The sequence below is a fragment of the Coccinella septempunctata genome, chromosome 7, assembly GCF_907165205.1.
Source record: "Coccinella septempunctata chromosome 7, icCocSept1.1, whole genome shotgun sequence".
In the NCBI taxonomy this organism is placed as follows: Eukaryota; Metazoa; Arthropoda; class Insecta; order Coleoptera; family Coccinellidae; genus Coccinella; species Coccinella septempunctata.
In genome coordinates, this window is record NC_058195.1 from 19,721,583 (window position 1) to 19,738,787 (window position 17,205).

The window sequence follows — 17,205 nt, forward strand, 5'->3', positions numbered from 1 at the left end:
TCGAGCCATCATCAAGTACCTGTATTTAAAAGGGTTAAGAGGTAAGCAGATTTACGAAGATATGCTTAATACCCTTGGTGATCAATGTCCTTCGTATGCGACAGTAAAAAATTGGAATGAAAGCTTCAAAAGAAGTAAATTTTTCATTGAAGATGATGACCGATCGAGAAGGCCAGTTTCTGTGTCAGTCCCCGAAAATATCAATGCAGTTCATGATGTCATGAATGTCATGATTTCATCAGGCCGTCGAATTGGGCTGAAACTGATATCTGAAGCACTGAATATTTCATACGAACGCGTTCATCATATTGTTCACCCTAATTTGGACATGAGAAAAATTGCTGCAAAATGGATCCCCAAATGTTTGAATGTTAACCAAAAGCGTGGAAGGGTAGAAGCATCGCGTTCGATCTGTGCTCGATTTGAAAACGATGTAGACTTCTTAAACCGAATTGTTACTTTAGATGAGACTACTATTCAGAAACAAAGCAAAAATCGATGGAATGGCGTCACTCTGGTTCTCCAAGACCTAAGGAGTTTCGTGTCCAAATATCTGCTGAAAATTTTCTTGCTTCAGTTTTTCGGTATTGCCATGTAGTAATCATAATTGATTTTTTGGATAAGGGTAGAACAATAACCAGAGATTACTATTCGACATTACTGACCACTCAACGGAAAAAAATTTAAACAGAAAAGACGCAGAAAGCCAGCCAAAGGTGTTTTGTTTTTGCGTTTGAATTACTAGAACACCCCCCTTATTCACCAGATTTGGCTCCATCCTACTATCATCTCTTTCTTCACCTGAAAAAAGGTTTAAAAGTTTAAAAGGTCGTCAGTCTTCTTCCGACGAGGAGGTAATAGAAGCTGTGGAGGTCTGGTTTGCAGAGCAAGAAGAAAAATTTTTTTCGAAACGTCTAGAGACGTTGCAGGTTCGCTATAATAAATGTTTCCAATTAAGAGGAAAATATGTTGAGTAATAAAATATTTTGACGTTGAAATTTTGTTATCCTCGTATGTCTAGAAAACTATACCTCGCACAGATTACATTTCTCTGTAATCTGAGCTATGCATAGGCAGAACGAAGTCATGGGAAACCGTGATGGAGATGCAAATAGATCGTCGGCACTGAGTGAAGAGGCGAAAGACTAATCGAACCATTCAGTAGCTGGTTCCCTCCGAAGTTTCCCTCAGGGTGTCGATTCTTGACGGCGATGGAATAGAACGCTTCCTAGGGGGTGCTCCCCGATTTGTTTCTACTCCCTAGTTTCAAAAGGAGAAATCTGTATTCTTGACTGTCAGGGAAATATCCGAATGTGCGCTCCCTGCCGAACAATGTTGCAAAATGCTCTGACCAATCAGAAACGACCATTAATTACGTTGAAGCTAACGTCAAACTCGTTTAATTCAAATCATTCATACTTCAGCTATTTGTGCTTCGTTTGTGTATGAAGAAAATAAGGATAGAATGATAGATGATTTTAATTCTAAACGGAGATAGTTTCCGATAACGAATTCTCAATAACAGTTTTCAACCGACTATATTTCTGAAAGACCGAAAATATTTATAGGGAGGTTATACACGGGAAGAAAAAAAAACTGAAGTGAAATTACAAATGTTTTTGGTTTTGTATGTCGTATGTCGTATATTGACAATATCCTCATTTATCTGGTCCCATAAGTTAAGATAGCATTGGCCATATTCATGATTGGAAAAAGAAAATGGTATAAAGGGTGATCTTGACCTGTCGCAAATACTCGAAGCAAAATAACTCGCACTATCATTCATTCATTCATTGCTGTATCCCGTTACCGGAAATAAATCTACAAAAAGAAGAAGAAAAAAAAAAAAAAAAAAAAAAATTGGAACAGACTTGTAACTTCTTAGTGCTAGTTGCGATTGTGTGCCCTCCTGTGACTAAAGAGACCCAACCGTGACCTGCAGATCCTTCCACACTCAGGGCATGGATAGTCTCCAACCAGATCTGGCCGCCGCTGTATCCTTCTCGATTCTCCATTATAACTGTGGACCAAAGACCTCCACTGTGACCTGTCTAACGCTAGTTGTTCCCAGTTATGATTAGCATTAACTGATTTTAGGGATTGATGTAGTGTATCCTTAAACCGCTTATACTGGCCTCCTGGTTTCCGGGCTCCCTCAGTGAGTTCGCCGTATAGAGCTATTTTGGGGAGTCTTGTGTCTTGCATCCTCAGAATGTGGCCGCTCCATCTGAGTCGGGCCCTCGTTACTTGAGTCTCAATTGTTGTACAACTCGCGCGCTGCAAGACTTCTGCATTCGAAACTTTGTGGAACCATCTGATGTGCATTATCTGTCTTAGATGACGTTGCTGCGTCTGTTCAAGCTGTTTAATATGTCGCCTGTAGGGAGTCCAGCTTTCGCTTCCGTAAAGAAGCGTTGGGAGGACCACTGCTCTGTAAACAGCTGTCTTGGTCTTCAGATTGAGGTCGTGATTCTGGAACACTCTGTCCTTCAGCTTCCAGAATGCCCGTGATGCCGAATTGATACGGTTGTGTATTTCCGTGTCAAGGTTAGCCCTAGTATTTATGAAGCTTCCCAAGTATTTGAACTGCTCGACCTGTTCTAGAGTTTCATTGTCCAGGCTGATATCTGTTTGAAGGCTTTCTGGCGGACTTACCAGGATTTTGGTCTTGTCAATATTGAGTCTAAGGCCTAAAGCTTCGTATATATGTTTATAGGTGTCCATCATTATCTGTAGATCCTCTGAGCTGCTAGCGATGAGTGAACAGTCGTCTGCATATTGAAGTTCCGTGATAAACTTAGTACGGGTTTTTGCTCTGAGGCGCTTCAGGTTAAACAGGCCTCCATCAAATCTGAATCTTATCCCAACACCTCTTACGGGCATGCTCATGTCAGCAATTATCGATACAGCTATGGCGAAAATATTGAACAGTAAAGGCGCTAATACGCAGCCTTGTTTTATTCCAGAGTTGGTTGAGAAATGGTCGGTTGTAGAGCCATTATGCTGTATTCTAGCGGTGTTGTTGGTATGAAGGCTTTTACACACTGCCAGGAATTTTTCGGGTACTCCTAGACGTGCCATGATTTTCCAGAGCGCTCTCCGATTCACCGAGTCGAATGCCTTGCTTAAATCGATGAAGGCTGTATATATCCTTGATTGTTGTTCACGGGCCTTTTCTTGTAGCTGTCGCAGTGTAAAAATTAGGTCCACCGTACCTCGATTTGGTCGAAAGCCGCACTGGGATTCAGGTAAAAGCTTCTCTAAGAGTGGAACCAGACGATTAGCCATAATCTTCGAGAGAATTTTACTGGCCACATTAAGCAACGATATGCCCCTGTAATTGTTGCAATTCGACGTATCGCCTTTGTTCTTATAGAGGTTGATAACTAAAGCGTCTCTGAAGTCTTGTGGCACATCTCCCTGTTCCCAGATCTTGCGGAATAGTATTAGGAGACTATTGACAATGTCCTCATCCATGGCTTTGAATATCTCCGCCGGAATGCCGTCTAGACCAGGTGACTTATCATTTTTCATATTTTTAATCGCGCTTATGATTTCCGACATTGAAATTTCGTCATCAAGCAATGTCATCGGACTATACGCGGGAAGCAGGTCTAAAATGGATAAATCCGAGTCGTTATTTTGATTCAAGACCTGTGAGTAATGCTCCTTCCATCTTTCGAGAATTTTTCTATCATCAGTTAGAATAGCTCCATGAGCATCTCTTATAGGAAAGCTAGCTTTTCTGCTTGGACCGTAAACAGTTTTAATAGCTTCGAAAAAACGCCTGTAGTCATGGTTATCGGCGTAAGCTTGTATTTCCCTAGCTTTTTCTTTCCACCAGCTGTCCTTGATTTTTCTTATTTCTTGACGGACCTCGCGTTTTATGTTTATGAAACCTATTTGGGCTGCAACATCGCCAGGCTTGTTAATTGCGGTTTTCATCGCTTTGTGTTTTGCGTCCAAAAGGGGTGCGATATGAGTTTCGCTGTCGGCAAACCAGTCTGGGGATTTTCGGGAGCGTTCTGTGCCCAGTATTTCTTTCGCTGTATTTGTAAGGGATGACTTGAAACGGAGCCAATGAGTCTCAATGTCGTCGTTATAATCCGGTGGTGTTAGGTTATCTTTGACGGCAGCTGTGAATCTGTCCTTTGTAGAAGGGTTTTGTAGTTTGGATATTTGAAGGCGCTCTCTTAGATACTTCGGCTTGCGTTGGTATTTTGGGCGCATTGAGATTTTCATTCTCGAGATTACCAGCCTATGATCAGTCCAGCACTCCAGATCTGCTCTGGGTTTAGTGACCAACACCTCTTTCAGATCTTTCCTTCTCACGATCACATAGTCGAGGGTATGCCAATGCCCTGAGCGCGGGTGGCGCCAGGTCCCCCTTGAATTGGCTCTCGTAATAAAATAGGTGTTCGTTATACACAGATTGTGTTCTGCACAAAGAGCCAGCAGACGTTCTCCATTCGAATTGATGCTGTCTGTGCCGTGTTTCCCTATTATTCCCGGCCATAGTTCTGAGTCTTGACCTCTGCCCACTCTAGCGTTGAAGTCTCCAAGGAGAATAATTCGTTCCCGTTTTGGGATTTTACCCAATGTAGCAACGAGTGTTTCGTAAAAAGTGTCCTTCAAGTTGTCAGAGGAGTTCAAAGTGGGTGCGTATACTGCAATGATGTTCACAAACGTGTTATTCGCTGCAGGAAAACGTAGGGTCATTAGACGTTCTGAGATACCAACTGGATTTTCGGTAAGTTTGGCGGCCAGGTCGTTTCTAATGGCAAAGCCTACGCCATGTTGTCTGATTTCGCCTTCCGGCAAGCCTTTCCAGAAAAAAGTATACGCTTGTTCTACCAAGCTACCTTCGTCCGAAAAGCGTGTTTCGCTTAAAGCAACTATTGCAATGGATGTTCGTTGCAGTTCCTTATCGATTAGGGCAGTACGCCTCTCTGGTCGGTCGGCCTTGGGGTTGTCTAGCAAGGTTCTGACGTTCCATGCTGCAAAAGCTATGTGCTTTTCATTGGTGTTTGTTCGATGATTCACTCGCTCAGGCACCCTCCCCCGGAGATCCGAATGGGAGGGTATTTTACCTCCGGATACGAATTTTGTCCTGTTCGACTGATCCATCTTTTTGTAGGAGCTGCGTTAGAAGGTGTTCAAAAGCTGCACTGGTAACGCTGTCAGTGCAACTTTGGTTGCGGCTACGACTAGATTATCTTGTGGCACAGGTATCCTGAGACGACAAGGTCTGAGACGTAACTTGAGCAACGCAGAGAGCCATTTCCTGCTCAAGCCAATGTTTAGGCTACGTAATTGTGGGAAACAGAGTTATACCGCTCATGTTCGGTCGCCAGAGCCTCGTTCGTAAGAACAGGGTGCACCGCGAGTAGGTGAGGTTGGCATTTGAGAGGAGAGGCTATAAAACGCATCCTTTCCCCTTACACCCCTCGCACTATCAATCACACAATCAAAACATAATTCAGCAACCATGTACATAATATCATAGAATCAGTTCCAGATTCATGATCAAATTTGAAGTCACTTCAAGCTTAAAGCTTCCTCTTCAGGTTTGAATTTGAAACCGGCCGTAGGGGATGTATTAACTGCTTCCCAGGAAGCGCTATTCTACTATCATTCTGTTCAAGAATACAGTGTTCATGCGAAACCCGTGGACAAGCCTACTTTCTCTCATTTGTTCTGCTCCCACTCTTCAAGGATCGACACCAAGGGTGTCGAGGTTTTCCTCGATTTTCAAAAGATGGATAATGGCCAACACCACATCCCCCTATCTTCTTCTGTTTCCAAGTTATAGGTGGAAACAAATTTTTTGGGTCTTCGAATTGGTTTTTCTATTTCGTAAAGTTTCAATGATATCGAAAAACAAATGTTACATTCTACAAACACTTTTTCTTATAGTGACAAAGTCAAAGATTTTTTTTTTAGTCCTTCACTTCAGTGATATAAATTTTAATATAATTTTTAGAAAGTACTCATATTTAGTTCCATTATTCTGGAAACAAATTCTACTTCTTTTTCTAACAGAATACACTGCATTCAAAAGCATAACTGGAGAAATGTCGCTAATTGTTCCTGACTCTCTGCTCTAAATCGGCCTTATTTATGACTGGAGTCTTAAGAATTTTATTTTTAACATATCCTCACACGAAGAAATCGAAAGGATTGAGGTCGGTTGATCTTGCTGGCCAGCCAATATGACCATGCGTTCCCGTCCACTGATCCTCGAATAAACTATTCAATTTGATTTTAGTTCGTTGCAAATTATGGGCAGTTGCGCCATCCTTCTGATTATAAAGCAAACTTGATTCACTGAGAGGAATATTGTCAATATACTCCTCAACAAAATTCTCTAAAATATTCAAATGAGCCAGCGTATCCAAATTTTCTTTATATATTTAGGTCCCAGAAACCTTAAACCTATGTCCACTTTATTCAAGGAATAATGTATGAGAAACCCAACAGTTAGTGATTATTTTTTTATATGCTGATTATGTCTTGTACATGTGAGTTATATATCGACATATATACTTTTGAGAAGCCAATTTTTTTTTGGTGATATGAAACCAAAAAAAAAAAATGCATTCCTATTAAAAATAAAGTTGTTTGTTTTTCACCCTTAGTACGGGAGATTAAAAAGAAGTGGATTATGGTATCGTATTCCCAGTGAGAAGTGCCCGTAGAAAGCTTTTACCGTTTTCAGTTATTTTCGAAATCGACAAAATATGAAAATTTCGTTATATCTTCAAGGCAAATGAAGATATCGTAAAACGCAAGAGGTTTTCACTAATAGACTTTTCACGAAAATCAGGCCCAGGAATCCTTTCAACGTTTTCACCTATCTAGTCTAGAAGTGCCAGAAACAGTCAAAATCAAGCAATTTGGGATACCTTGTACGTCATTATAATGCGTTTATACTTATATAAATGAACCTCTCATTACATGGTCTGAAAATAAATCCAAAAAGATTTTTTGTTTTTTGACGTTAATCGAGGTATGCAATCCATCTTCGGACCATTTTGTTGAGTATTTCATAGCTATTGAATCCCTTGGATCAATAATTCTCAATTCATTTTTTTCATTCTCAAAGCTCTCCAATGTCAGAATTATTATCGTCGATTGGATGAGAAAAGATCACTTTTACTTTAAGGCTGCTCGAAGACCGGTACGACGCTACCGTGACGATTGAATCGTGGTGATCAGCAAAATCGGTCGTTCACACCAAAGCTACGCTACCGCTACGCGATCGCTAAGCTATGTATAATATCTATCTTTGTATTTTGAAAAAAACTACATTGTTGTTGTTGCAGCCTACACCGTTTTAGTTGTCAGTTAAAAAAGAGGAATATCTTACGTCAGAACCCAATAATTTATATTTCAATGACATAGAAATCTCTTTCTATATCATAAGAGTTTTCAACATTATTCAATTGAATCAGTTTGTAATCTCGGGAAGTCAGAAATTTTTTCATTCGACAGACGAAAAAAAAATTAAATATTGTTTTCATTGAAGATGAAATATTCATTCATGTTATTAACTTTGCGAGGTGAAATTATCTCTTCTTTGAATTTCCAGATGAAAAAATTTCTCGCCATTGGCTACAATTCGTATTCTGGTGAAATTAGAAGGAAGACGTTAGTTAAGTGTTTCCATCTTTTCGACGAAAATGGAAACTATTGAAATATTCGTAACTTTTATTTATCGTTCAAGTGTGCTGGCAACACCCCACATTCTGGTAGTCTTTCCCCCTTTACGCATACGGATGGCGGGAAAGTTCCGTGGTATAAACTCCTCTTAAATACAATGACCAATGAAATATTATATTTCAAAATTTCAACTGCCTCCAGCTTTAGTTGAGATTCATGGAAAATGTGTAGTTGTAGAAGAAAATGCTCCGTATTATAATTCAGTGCGATTAGATAAGCCGCCCACATTTTCCAGCAAGAAAACTGAAATGCAAGATTGGTTGATTAAAAACAAAATTAATTTGAGTGAAAATTCAGATAACAAACAATTTTGGGGTCCGTGAAGTTAGCGAAAAGTTGAAAGCACTAATTCTGAAACTATGTTAAATATTTAGTGCTTAATTAGTGCCTATTAGTGCCGTATGAATCTTTGACAGCACCATTGTAGTTTTTGAGAAATTGATAATTCAAGTTCTTGGTGCTGACTTCACGCTCAGCACCAACATTTTCAAATTACCATGAAATTATTATACTAATATTTAGTGCTTAATTAGTGCCTATTAGTGCTTTTGGAACCAATGGAAAAAAATGAACGGTTTTCAAAATATCACAGATTATTTCCTTTGGTGCTGACTTCACACCCAGCACCAACATATTGAAATTTCGTGAAAATTTTTGTTGCAATAATTAGTGCTTAATTAGTGCATATTAGTGCTTTTAAAACGGATGCGATATCATTTTTAGTTTTACAGTAATTGCCTGATGCTTTTCGAACTAGCGTGAAGTTAGCGAAAAGTTGGAAGCACTAATTCTGAAATTATGTCAAATATTTAGTGCTTCATTAGTGCAAATTATTGGCGTATGGATCTTTGACAGCACCTTTGTAGTTTTTGAGTTACACGAAAAAATCTGTTTTGTTACCGCGTAGCCATCTATGGAGAGGTATGCGAGTCATTCTCTGCAATAGATTCGTCGTCAGTGCGTCATTTTATTATCACCTAAAGCGGCTCACACATATACGACTTGGAGCGCCAATCTTGATATCGAAGAATAATTGTACTATTGATTTAAGGGGACACAAAACTATTTTCTGAATTATTCAAATAATGTTTATATGAAGTAAAGGTTCTTTTTCTCAGATACTGCCTAAACTCTTTCTTCTTTTGTAATAATAATAATACTTTTTGGGTCAACGAGATGAAAAAAGAATATAGAGTGTATTATATGCTCAGAAAGAATATCAGAAGAACTGTATCATTTTTCAATATGGAAGTACGAAAATTCTAACAAGAAAATGTATAGTGCTATGAAAATAGACATATTATCCCCTATATTGGGGATAGTAGTAAAATATATTTTTATGTATATCTAACCAGACATATGAAAATAAAAATGTCTCAATACGTAGGTACATAACGGAACATAATAGCAATATTTTGACAAAAAAATTCTCAAACATAAACGATGCAACAACAAACTCGAAAAAACGCAAAATTTTCAATATGTAATACAACAAAAAATTGATGACGAGAAGGCAGAATCATATATCCATTTGAAAAGCAGTTTACAAAAATTTCAGCTTCATTCGAATAATGAATTTGTGTAATTTCATGCTACATATCAATCTTTTAATAGGTATACCTATATATATTCTTCCCATTGACCATTGACCCTTATATTTTCTCTAAAATTAGCTGTCTCGTAAACTATGAGTTTCATTATGAATGATTAAGATAATTTCGATTCCATAAAGATAAATAAATAAATCTTTCTATCCCAGTCGATAAATGAAGAGTATGTATATTTTTGGAGTTTCGATTAATGTGATAATCGTGAGCTGAGTTTCCTCTTCATTTTCTCGTTTGCTTCATATGATCAAGTGTCCTTGAATATTGAAGGTTAAAGATCACGCAAATCAGTTTGTTTTTTCTACTTTTCCGTACCTATCTCGAACACTTCTCTGCAGTTGATATTGATATTGAAGTAATATATCATTACCAACTGAAGAACAAGAAAATGAAGAAAATATTGAATTCCCGGAAAGACTATCTATTTCACCTCTCACCATCTCTTATATTCGGAAGTGAGTAAAATGTTGCGTACTTATCTTAAAATGAGAATATCAAACAGAAACTCCTGTTAATGCTTAGGTATGGTTTTTTCGCATGGTCGCATGGGCAGATAAAACTTTTCACAAAGCTTATTATTTTAACGTTTGTAGATCGACATTGTTCGATATAAGATTACAGAACTCAAGAAAATCCAGATTGACCTGGTGGTCATAATATAATACGATCTTAGACAGACTAGACAAATTCGATACGAATATTTTGTTAAGTCTGTGGAAGACTTTAGATTCAATAGATTGGCATTTGCGTCGGATCTCGGCTCTACCCAATCGTAATGTTGAGAACAGCGTTGTCAAACTTCCGAACTCGGTAGAAACGACTGCGCAAAATCGGCAGATTTGGAAATCTGTTAAAGAATAATATTTTCATGAATTTCAGTTTCTTGAATAAAACATATAAAAAAGGGAACATATTCTCTGAGAAAGGTCAGGGTAGTAAAGCACATTATTTAATTCCTTAGATCCATACATAGACGAAAATAAACATTTTTTGGTGGGGGGACGCCTAAGGGAGGTCTGAGGTGACCTCAGGTAAAGATGTTGAGTGGGGAAGATATACGAAAAATCTAGAAATAGCTAAAAACAACGAAAAACCTCTTACTCGTCCCTTTTTCTTTGTAGTTGCCCTTTTTCGTTGTAGAGCCGATATCTGACGCAAATGCCAATCTATTGAATCTAAAGTCTTCCACAGACTCAACAAAATATTCGTATCGAATTTGTCTAGTCTGTCTAAGATCGTATTATATTATGACCACCAGGTCAAACTGGATTTTCTTGAGTTCTGTAATCTTATATCGAACAATGTCGATCTACAAACGTTAAATAATAAGCATTGTGCAAAGTTTTATCTGCCCATGCGACCATGCGAAAAAACCGTACCTAAGCATCAACAAGAGTTTCTGTTTGATATTCTCATTTTAAGATCAGTACGCAACATTTTACTCACTTCCGAATATAAGAGATGGTGAGAGGTGAAATAGATAGTCTTTCCGGGAATTCAATATTTTCTTCATTTTCTTGTTCTTCCGTTGGTAATGATATCTTACTTCAATATCAATATCAACTGCAGAGAAGTGTTCGAGATGGGTACGGTAGAAAAAACAAACTGATTTGCGTGATCTTTAACATTCAATATTCAAGGACACTTGATCATATTAAGCAAACGAGAAAATGAAGAGGAAACTCAGCTCACGATTATCACATTAATCGAAAGTCCAGAAATATACATACTCTTCATTTATCGACTGTGATAGAAAGATTTATTTATTTATCTTAATGGAATCGAAATTATCTTAATCATTCATAATGAAACTCATAGATTACGAGACAGCTAATTTTAGAGAAAATATTAGAGTCAATGGTCACTGGGAAGAATATATATAGGTATACCTATTAAAAGATTGATATGTAGCATGAAATTACACAAATTCATTATTCGAATGAAGCTGAAATTTTTGTAAACTGCTTTTCAAATGGATATATGATTCTGCCTTCTCGTCATCAATTTTTTGTTTTATTACATATTGAAAATTTTGCGTTTTTTCGAGTTTGTTGTTGCATCGTTTATGTTTGAGAATTTTTTTGTCAAAATATTGCTATTATGTTTCGTTATGTACCTACGTATCAAGACATTTTTATTTTCATATGTCTGGTTAGATATACATAAAAATATATTTTACTGTTATCCCCATTATAGGGGATGATATGTCTATTTTCATAGCACTATACATTTTTTTGTTATAATTTTCGTACTTCCATATTGAAAAATAATACAGTTCTTCTGATATTCTTTCTAAGCATATAATACACTCTATATTCTTCTTTCATCTCGATGACCCAAAAAGTATTATTATTATTACAAAAGAAAAAAGAGTTTAGGCAGTATCTGAGAAAAAGAACCTTTACTTCATATAAACATTATTTGAATAATTCAGAAAATAGTTTTGTGTCCCCTTAAATCAATAGTACAATTATTCTTCGATATCAAGATTGGCGCCCCGAGTCGTATATGTGTGAGCCGCTTTAGGTGATAATAAAATGACTCAGTGACGACGAATCTATTGCAGAGAATGACTCGCATACCTCTCCATAGATGGCTACGCGGTATCAAAACAGATTTTTTCGTGAAACTCAAAAACTACAAGGGTGCTGTCAAAGATTTATACGGCACTAATTTGCACTAATGAAGCACTAAATATTTGACATAATTTCAGAATTAGTGCTTCCAACTTTTCGCTAACTTCACGCTAGTTCGAAAAGCATCAGGCAATTACTGTGAAACCAAAAATGATATCGCATCCGTTTTAAAAGCACTAATATGCACTAATTAAGCACTAATTATTGCAACAAAAATTTTCACGAAATTCCAATATGTTGGTGCTGGGCGTGAAGTCAGCACCAAAGGAAATAATTTGTGATATTATGAAAACCGTTCATTTTTTTCCATTGGTTCCAAAAGCACTAATAGGCACTAATTAAGAACTAAATATTAGTATAATAATTTCATGATAATTTGAAAATGTTGGTGCTGAGCGTGAAGTCAGCACCAAGAACTTGAATTATCAAGTTCTCAAAAACTACAATGGTGCTGTCAAAGATTCATACGGCACTAATAGGCACTAATTAAGCACTAAATATTTAACATAGTTTCAGAATTAGTGCTTTCAACTTTTCGCTAACTTCACGGACCCACAATTTTGGCAATCAATAATACTCTTTCGAACTAGAAGACAACGAAAATATTTAGTTAATAAATTAACGAATTGTCAATAAAGTGTCAGAAGTTTTTTAATTTCTTCCCAGTTTTTTCAATTTTCTACTAAATAACCACTGGTATACGAGGATGGATTGATGAGTACCCGTGTTTGTTAACAGGGGGAACTGTAGGTAAAAAAATCTGTACACTATCTTTTAGTTCCATCCTTCAAACGACATCAAAATTTCGCACCAATTCATCGAGTGGTTTTGATTTACCGACATTTCATAGTGAACAACTTCGTGATATTTTGAAAAATGGATAAAGAGCAATATCGTTCAGTGATTCGATTCCTTTATTTGGAAGGTAAAGCGTGCGAAGAAAACAAAGATCAGTTGAAAGCTGTTCTGTAAATGTAAATCGGAAATTTTAACCATGTTTCAAATCAGATAAAGAACTGAAGCGAGGTGATTTTGATTGGCATATTAGTGACACCAAGTTGTCAGCTTTCAAATGGAAAGACAAAAGATGTGTACATTTTGTCCAATTATCATGATCCAGAATGTTGCACAGAAGTGAATCGAAGGGAAAGAAATGGAACTATCGTAAAAATTCCCTGTCCGAAAGCACTTAGGTACTGATTATAATTCCAACATGAATGCCAGTTACAAAATAGATCGCCAAAGTGATAAATGGTAGCACCGTATCTTTTTTAATTTCTCGACCATTGTATAATGAATTCTTGCTGTATTTATAAAAAAATGGAAACAAACGAGCCAGAGATGTCCGCCAAAAACTTCAGAAGGGAAATCGAAATGGCTTGGTTGCCTCAACTTTAGTGTCTTAACGAAAGGCATCCAGTAATCAAGTTCAGATCCAGAAGAAGAAATCGAAACCCTTCATACCTGAAATTGTCAGACTGCCTGCAGCTTAGCATCTAGAAGATATGCCTTGTGCAGTACCAAAGCTAAGGCAGTGCGCTCAGATTGGCTTTGTACAACTTGCCAAGTACCGATTTGCCTGGGCAAGCAAAAAAGCTGTTTTCAGCTTTTTTCATCAATCATTTTAGCTTTCTGTTTTCTTTTTGTATTCTAGAAAATAAATATTTTTGATAGATTAATTTAATTTTTCCTTGTACTGTTGCGGGGTTACTCAAAATAGACCACCCTTCTACAGAAAAACCCGAGTTAGATTTCACAGGGCACCGATATGACATAAAAGTGATAAAATGAAAAAAATTATTTAGTTGCCAAACTGGCTCCAGATGGGTCGGAGTCGTTCGTGAATTTTTACTCCAGTAAGAGATAGCTTGTAAAACATCCTGTATAAGATGGTTTTCTGCCAGAGATCATGAGTGGCTCGGATAAGTTGGGTTTAGTGGGCTTAGATTATTACGGTTCAATTCAAATTGTACAATACTGCAACATCTACATATCAAATTTCCCAGGTGTATCAGGCCAGATTTATGATAATTTCCCGAACACTGTTGAGTTGCTAGTATTCTAGTTTTCATTCGACCTGTCCTTATACATTGTGATGTCTTAAAGGATCAATAAATATTCTGTGTGAAATTTTTCCTCTTGCCCTATAGAACTCCCATTCACTATTTGATATCCATTGATGATTTTTGTTGGAGAATTCATCATTATTATGTGTCACTAAATTAATTTTCACCCATTGCGAAAATAAATATATTTAAAGACTAATCTCTTTTACTTTCCATGCAAATAATTAGATAGGGAATCCCTTCAACCAGTTTGTATGAACGTTAGTTATGTGTCAATCACCATATTTTCGAATTATAGTAATTTATTTTTCGAAGTAAATACGTAATTACTAAGACCTTTATATAGAACGGACACCATAACGCTGATTTAAAACCCAAAAATGTTTTGTCGAAAGCGTCATAACCTCACATTTTCGTACTATAGGGTACTGTAATGATTTGTCAAAATCAGCTGACCGTTCGTTACCGTGGGGCACACAAAACATTTTATTGAAGTTTTTGATTTTCATATTGCCGCAGCTAATGAGAATCTTCCTGGTTTTGTTGTGTAGAAGTAGAGGTGATAGGTGATAAAGTTTAAAAAATACCCCCCGTTTGAAATTTCGATTGAATTAACTGTCTATGATAAGGAGATTTAATGTCGAAAACAAATTTTTTCCAAAAACAGCATTTGAATCAATGGAGGGAAAAGCTTGTGTGCCCCACGGCAATGAATAGTCAGCTGATTTTGACTTATCATTGGAGTACCCTATACAGTGTGGAATGTGTCAAATTTTTATGGTCAACCGAGTGCTAAAATGAAAGTGAATAGTGTAGTAGTAAGTAGTAGTATAGTGTAGTAAGAAAATCGTCAGTGTACATAATTGCATGCTAATTTTCATGAATATCGTCTTCTTCATTTCGAGGTATTAACTCACTCCATACTCTATAGCAACCGTATTAGAAGATACCTAATTAAGATTGCCCGAAGGTATCAATGTATAAAAATTTGCATTGAGTACAAAAAATTACTGCAGTAAATTATCAAAGCGCACTGACCCGTTTTATGCCAATCCCAGTTTGGGTACGGTACAAGCTGGGGAGATGGCTCTTTAGGTTCTCTTGGAAGAACCGCGAGTGTTGCAGGAACTCCATTTTTCCACTTAGGCATAGTAACGAAAAGTCTATCTTTCCAAAGTTCTATTCCAAGAGGTAAATTGTTTTCAGGTATGAACTCTCCGGATCTTATAGCTGCATCTCTATCGAAATCTGAAGTATACTTAAAGTCCAGTTGTTTCCATGCGTATTTTGTCATGAAGGGTCCAGTACTCTCTGAATAAATTTTGTTGCTGTCATACCGACTGTGGTCTGAATTTCCGGGTCTTCTATTTTTCTCGGATTCCACTGTTTTTGATGTCGAAACTTGTGATTCTGGTGGTGCCTGAAGAAGCCCCATTCGTAACAAGAAAGGCAAAATATTAGCTGGGGTGTTTCCATGACCTGGAAAAAACGAAAAAATCTGAATTATCTTAGGCAGGCAAATATTGAACCCTGACAAATATCAAAAAGACCAATTGGAATAAGAGTTGAGAATAATGTTGTTGCAGAATTTGTCGCCATTTTTTAATTTTATTTTTAAACAATAAGGAATACAAGCAGCCGATACGAAATAATTTTATATGTCCCAAATCAAATAACATACCAAAATGCACCGGAACGAAAAGAAAATATCCACTTGAAAACTTTTTTTAAACAAGTGACTGAGTTGGAAAATATCAAATTTTCCGCATTCACTGAGTATTTCAATAATAGGGAAATTATTGAGACGTAGATTCTTTTGAATGATACGTGCAGAATCTCGGAATTTTTCAATTAGATTCGGGAAAATCGTATCTAATTCTCTGATACTCTGATACTCTGATACCTACTTGGTACCCTTCAAGATCCTACCAATCATCAGTAGGAATATTGAAATATTTCCTTGCCAGCGTATATGAAATTAGCGGTTTCAAATAAGGATATATTGTATGAGGATAATACACCCTCATACAATACAATACATACAACGTGACTGGCGTTGTTCACTATCAGACGTTCAAATGAATAGACGCTTTTTTTATATTTGCAGAACCTCATCTCTCCTGAGGGGGAAGTGTGATGTTTGCCACTCTCCTGAGCTCTAGACCCACTAAAACCTAAACCTCCTGCTGATTCCGGGCATTTGCCTATAAACCGTTGTTCCCTTAATAGGTTTATTTCATGCACTAACGTGTTGGGGTTCATGTGCTCATTTCTCGCTCAGATATCATTCAATGAAATTGTTTCATTGAGTTTTCGTTCTCATTTTGATCTATCTGTCTTCTTTTGTACATGCTTATTCCTCCTCTGTCTTCCTCTGGGTCGTAGTCTACTAGTGAGTTCTTGATTCGAATGATTTTGAGTTAATTCGAATAATTCTTGTGCTTTGTAATCAATAAATGCAGTGATGGTCACTCAATTTCAATACCGATAAATCTGTCTATTCCTGACCAACCAAGGTGCATCCATTGCACTTCCTAGCAGCTTTTTTCTATAATGGCTTTTTACTGCGAATCCCCACGCATATGATCCATACTTCAGTTGAGGCCTAGCAACGGCTTTGATTATTTTCAATTTTGTTCCATTCGACATATAGATCCTTTTGCCTATTAGGGGCAAAACTTTCACCACTTGAACAAGTGGTGAAAATGCAACGGTTATTACCATCCTAACTGTGTACTGATTTTGTGGGATGTATGTAGGAGCTGACATAGAAATTATTTGTTGCCAAAACATAACCTCGAAAAATTTTCATTGTGAGGAGATGATCTTGGAATTCGCAAACTGAAAACCGGCATAGCAGATTTGAATGAAGCCTCCTCCGAACAATCGATGAGTAGAAATCAAACATCTATAAACAATGGTAATGATTCGTTGAGATGCGACTATGAAATTCTAGAGACAAATTCAGTCAGTACAACCACAATTAACAAATACAGCAACGAATCTGACATAAAATATTTTTATTATTATCTTTTCTTTTATTTTTGTATGATTGATCATTTGTGAGACTTTTGCACAGTCAAAGGTAATATTATATGATAGATGATTTCATCATTTCGCTTCAGTTTTTTGTGAGAAGGTTTCGTACCGTTTATTAAATAAATAAATGAAAAA

At 36.9% G+C, this 17,205-nt stretch overlaps 1 protein-coding gene across 1 annotated transcript in view; it reads right to left on the minus strand.

The window, feature by feature from the left end:
• The window catches only part of LOC123317101 (protein yellow), a 98,965-nt gene that overhangs the window by 32,683 nt on the left and 49,077 nt on the right, over positions 1-17,205 (minus strand). The window contains exon 3 of the mRNA XM_044903474.1: positions 15,070-15,510. Coding sequence (XP_044759409.1) covers positions 15,070-15,510 — 441 coding nt within the window. The remainder of the gene's footprint in view (positions 1-15,069; positions 15,511-17,205) is intronic.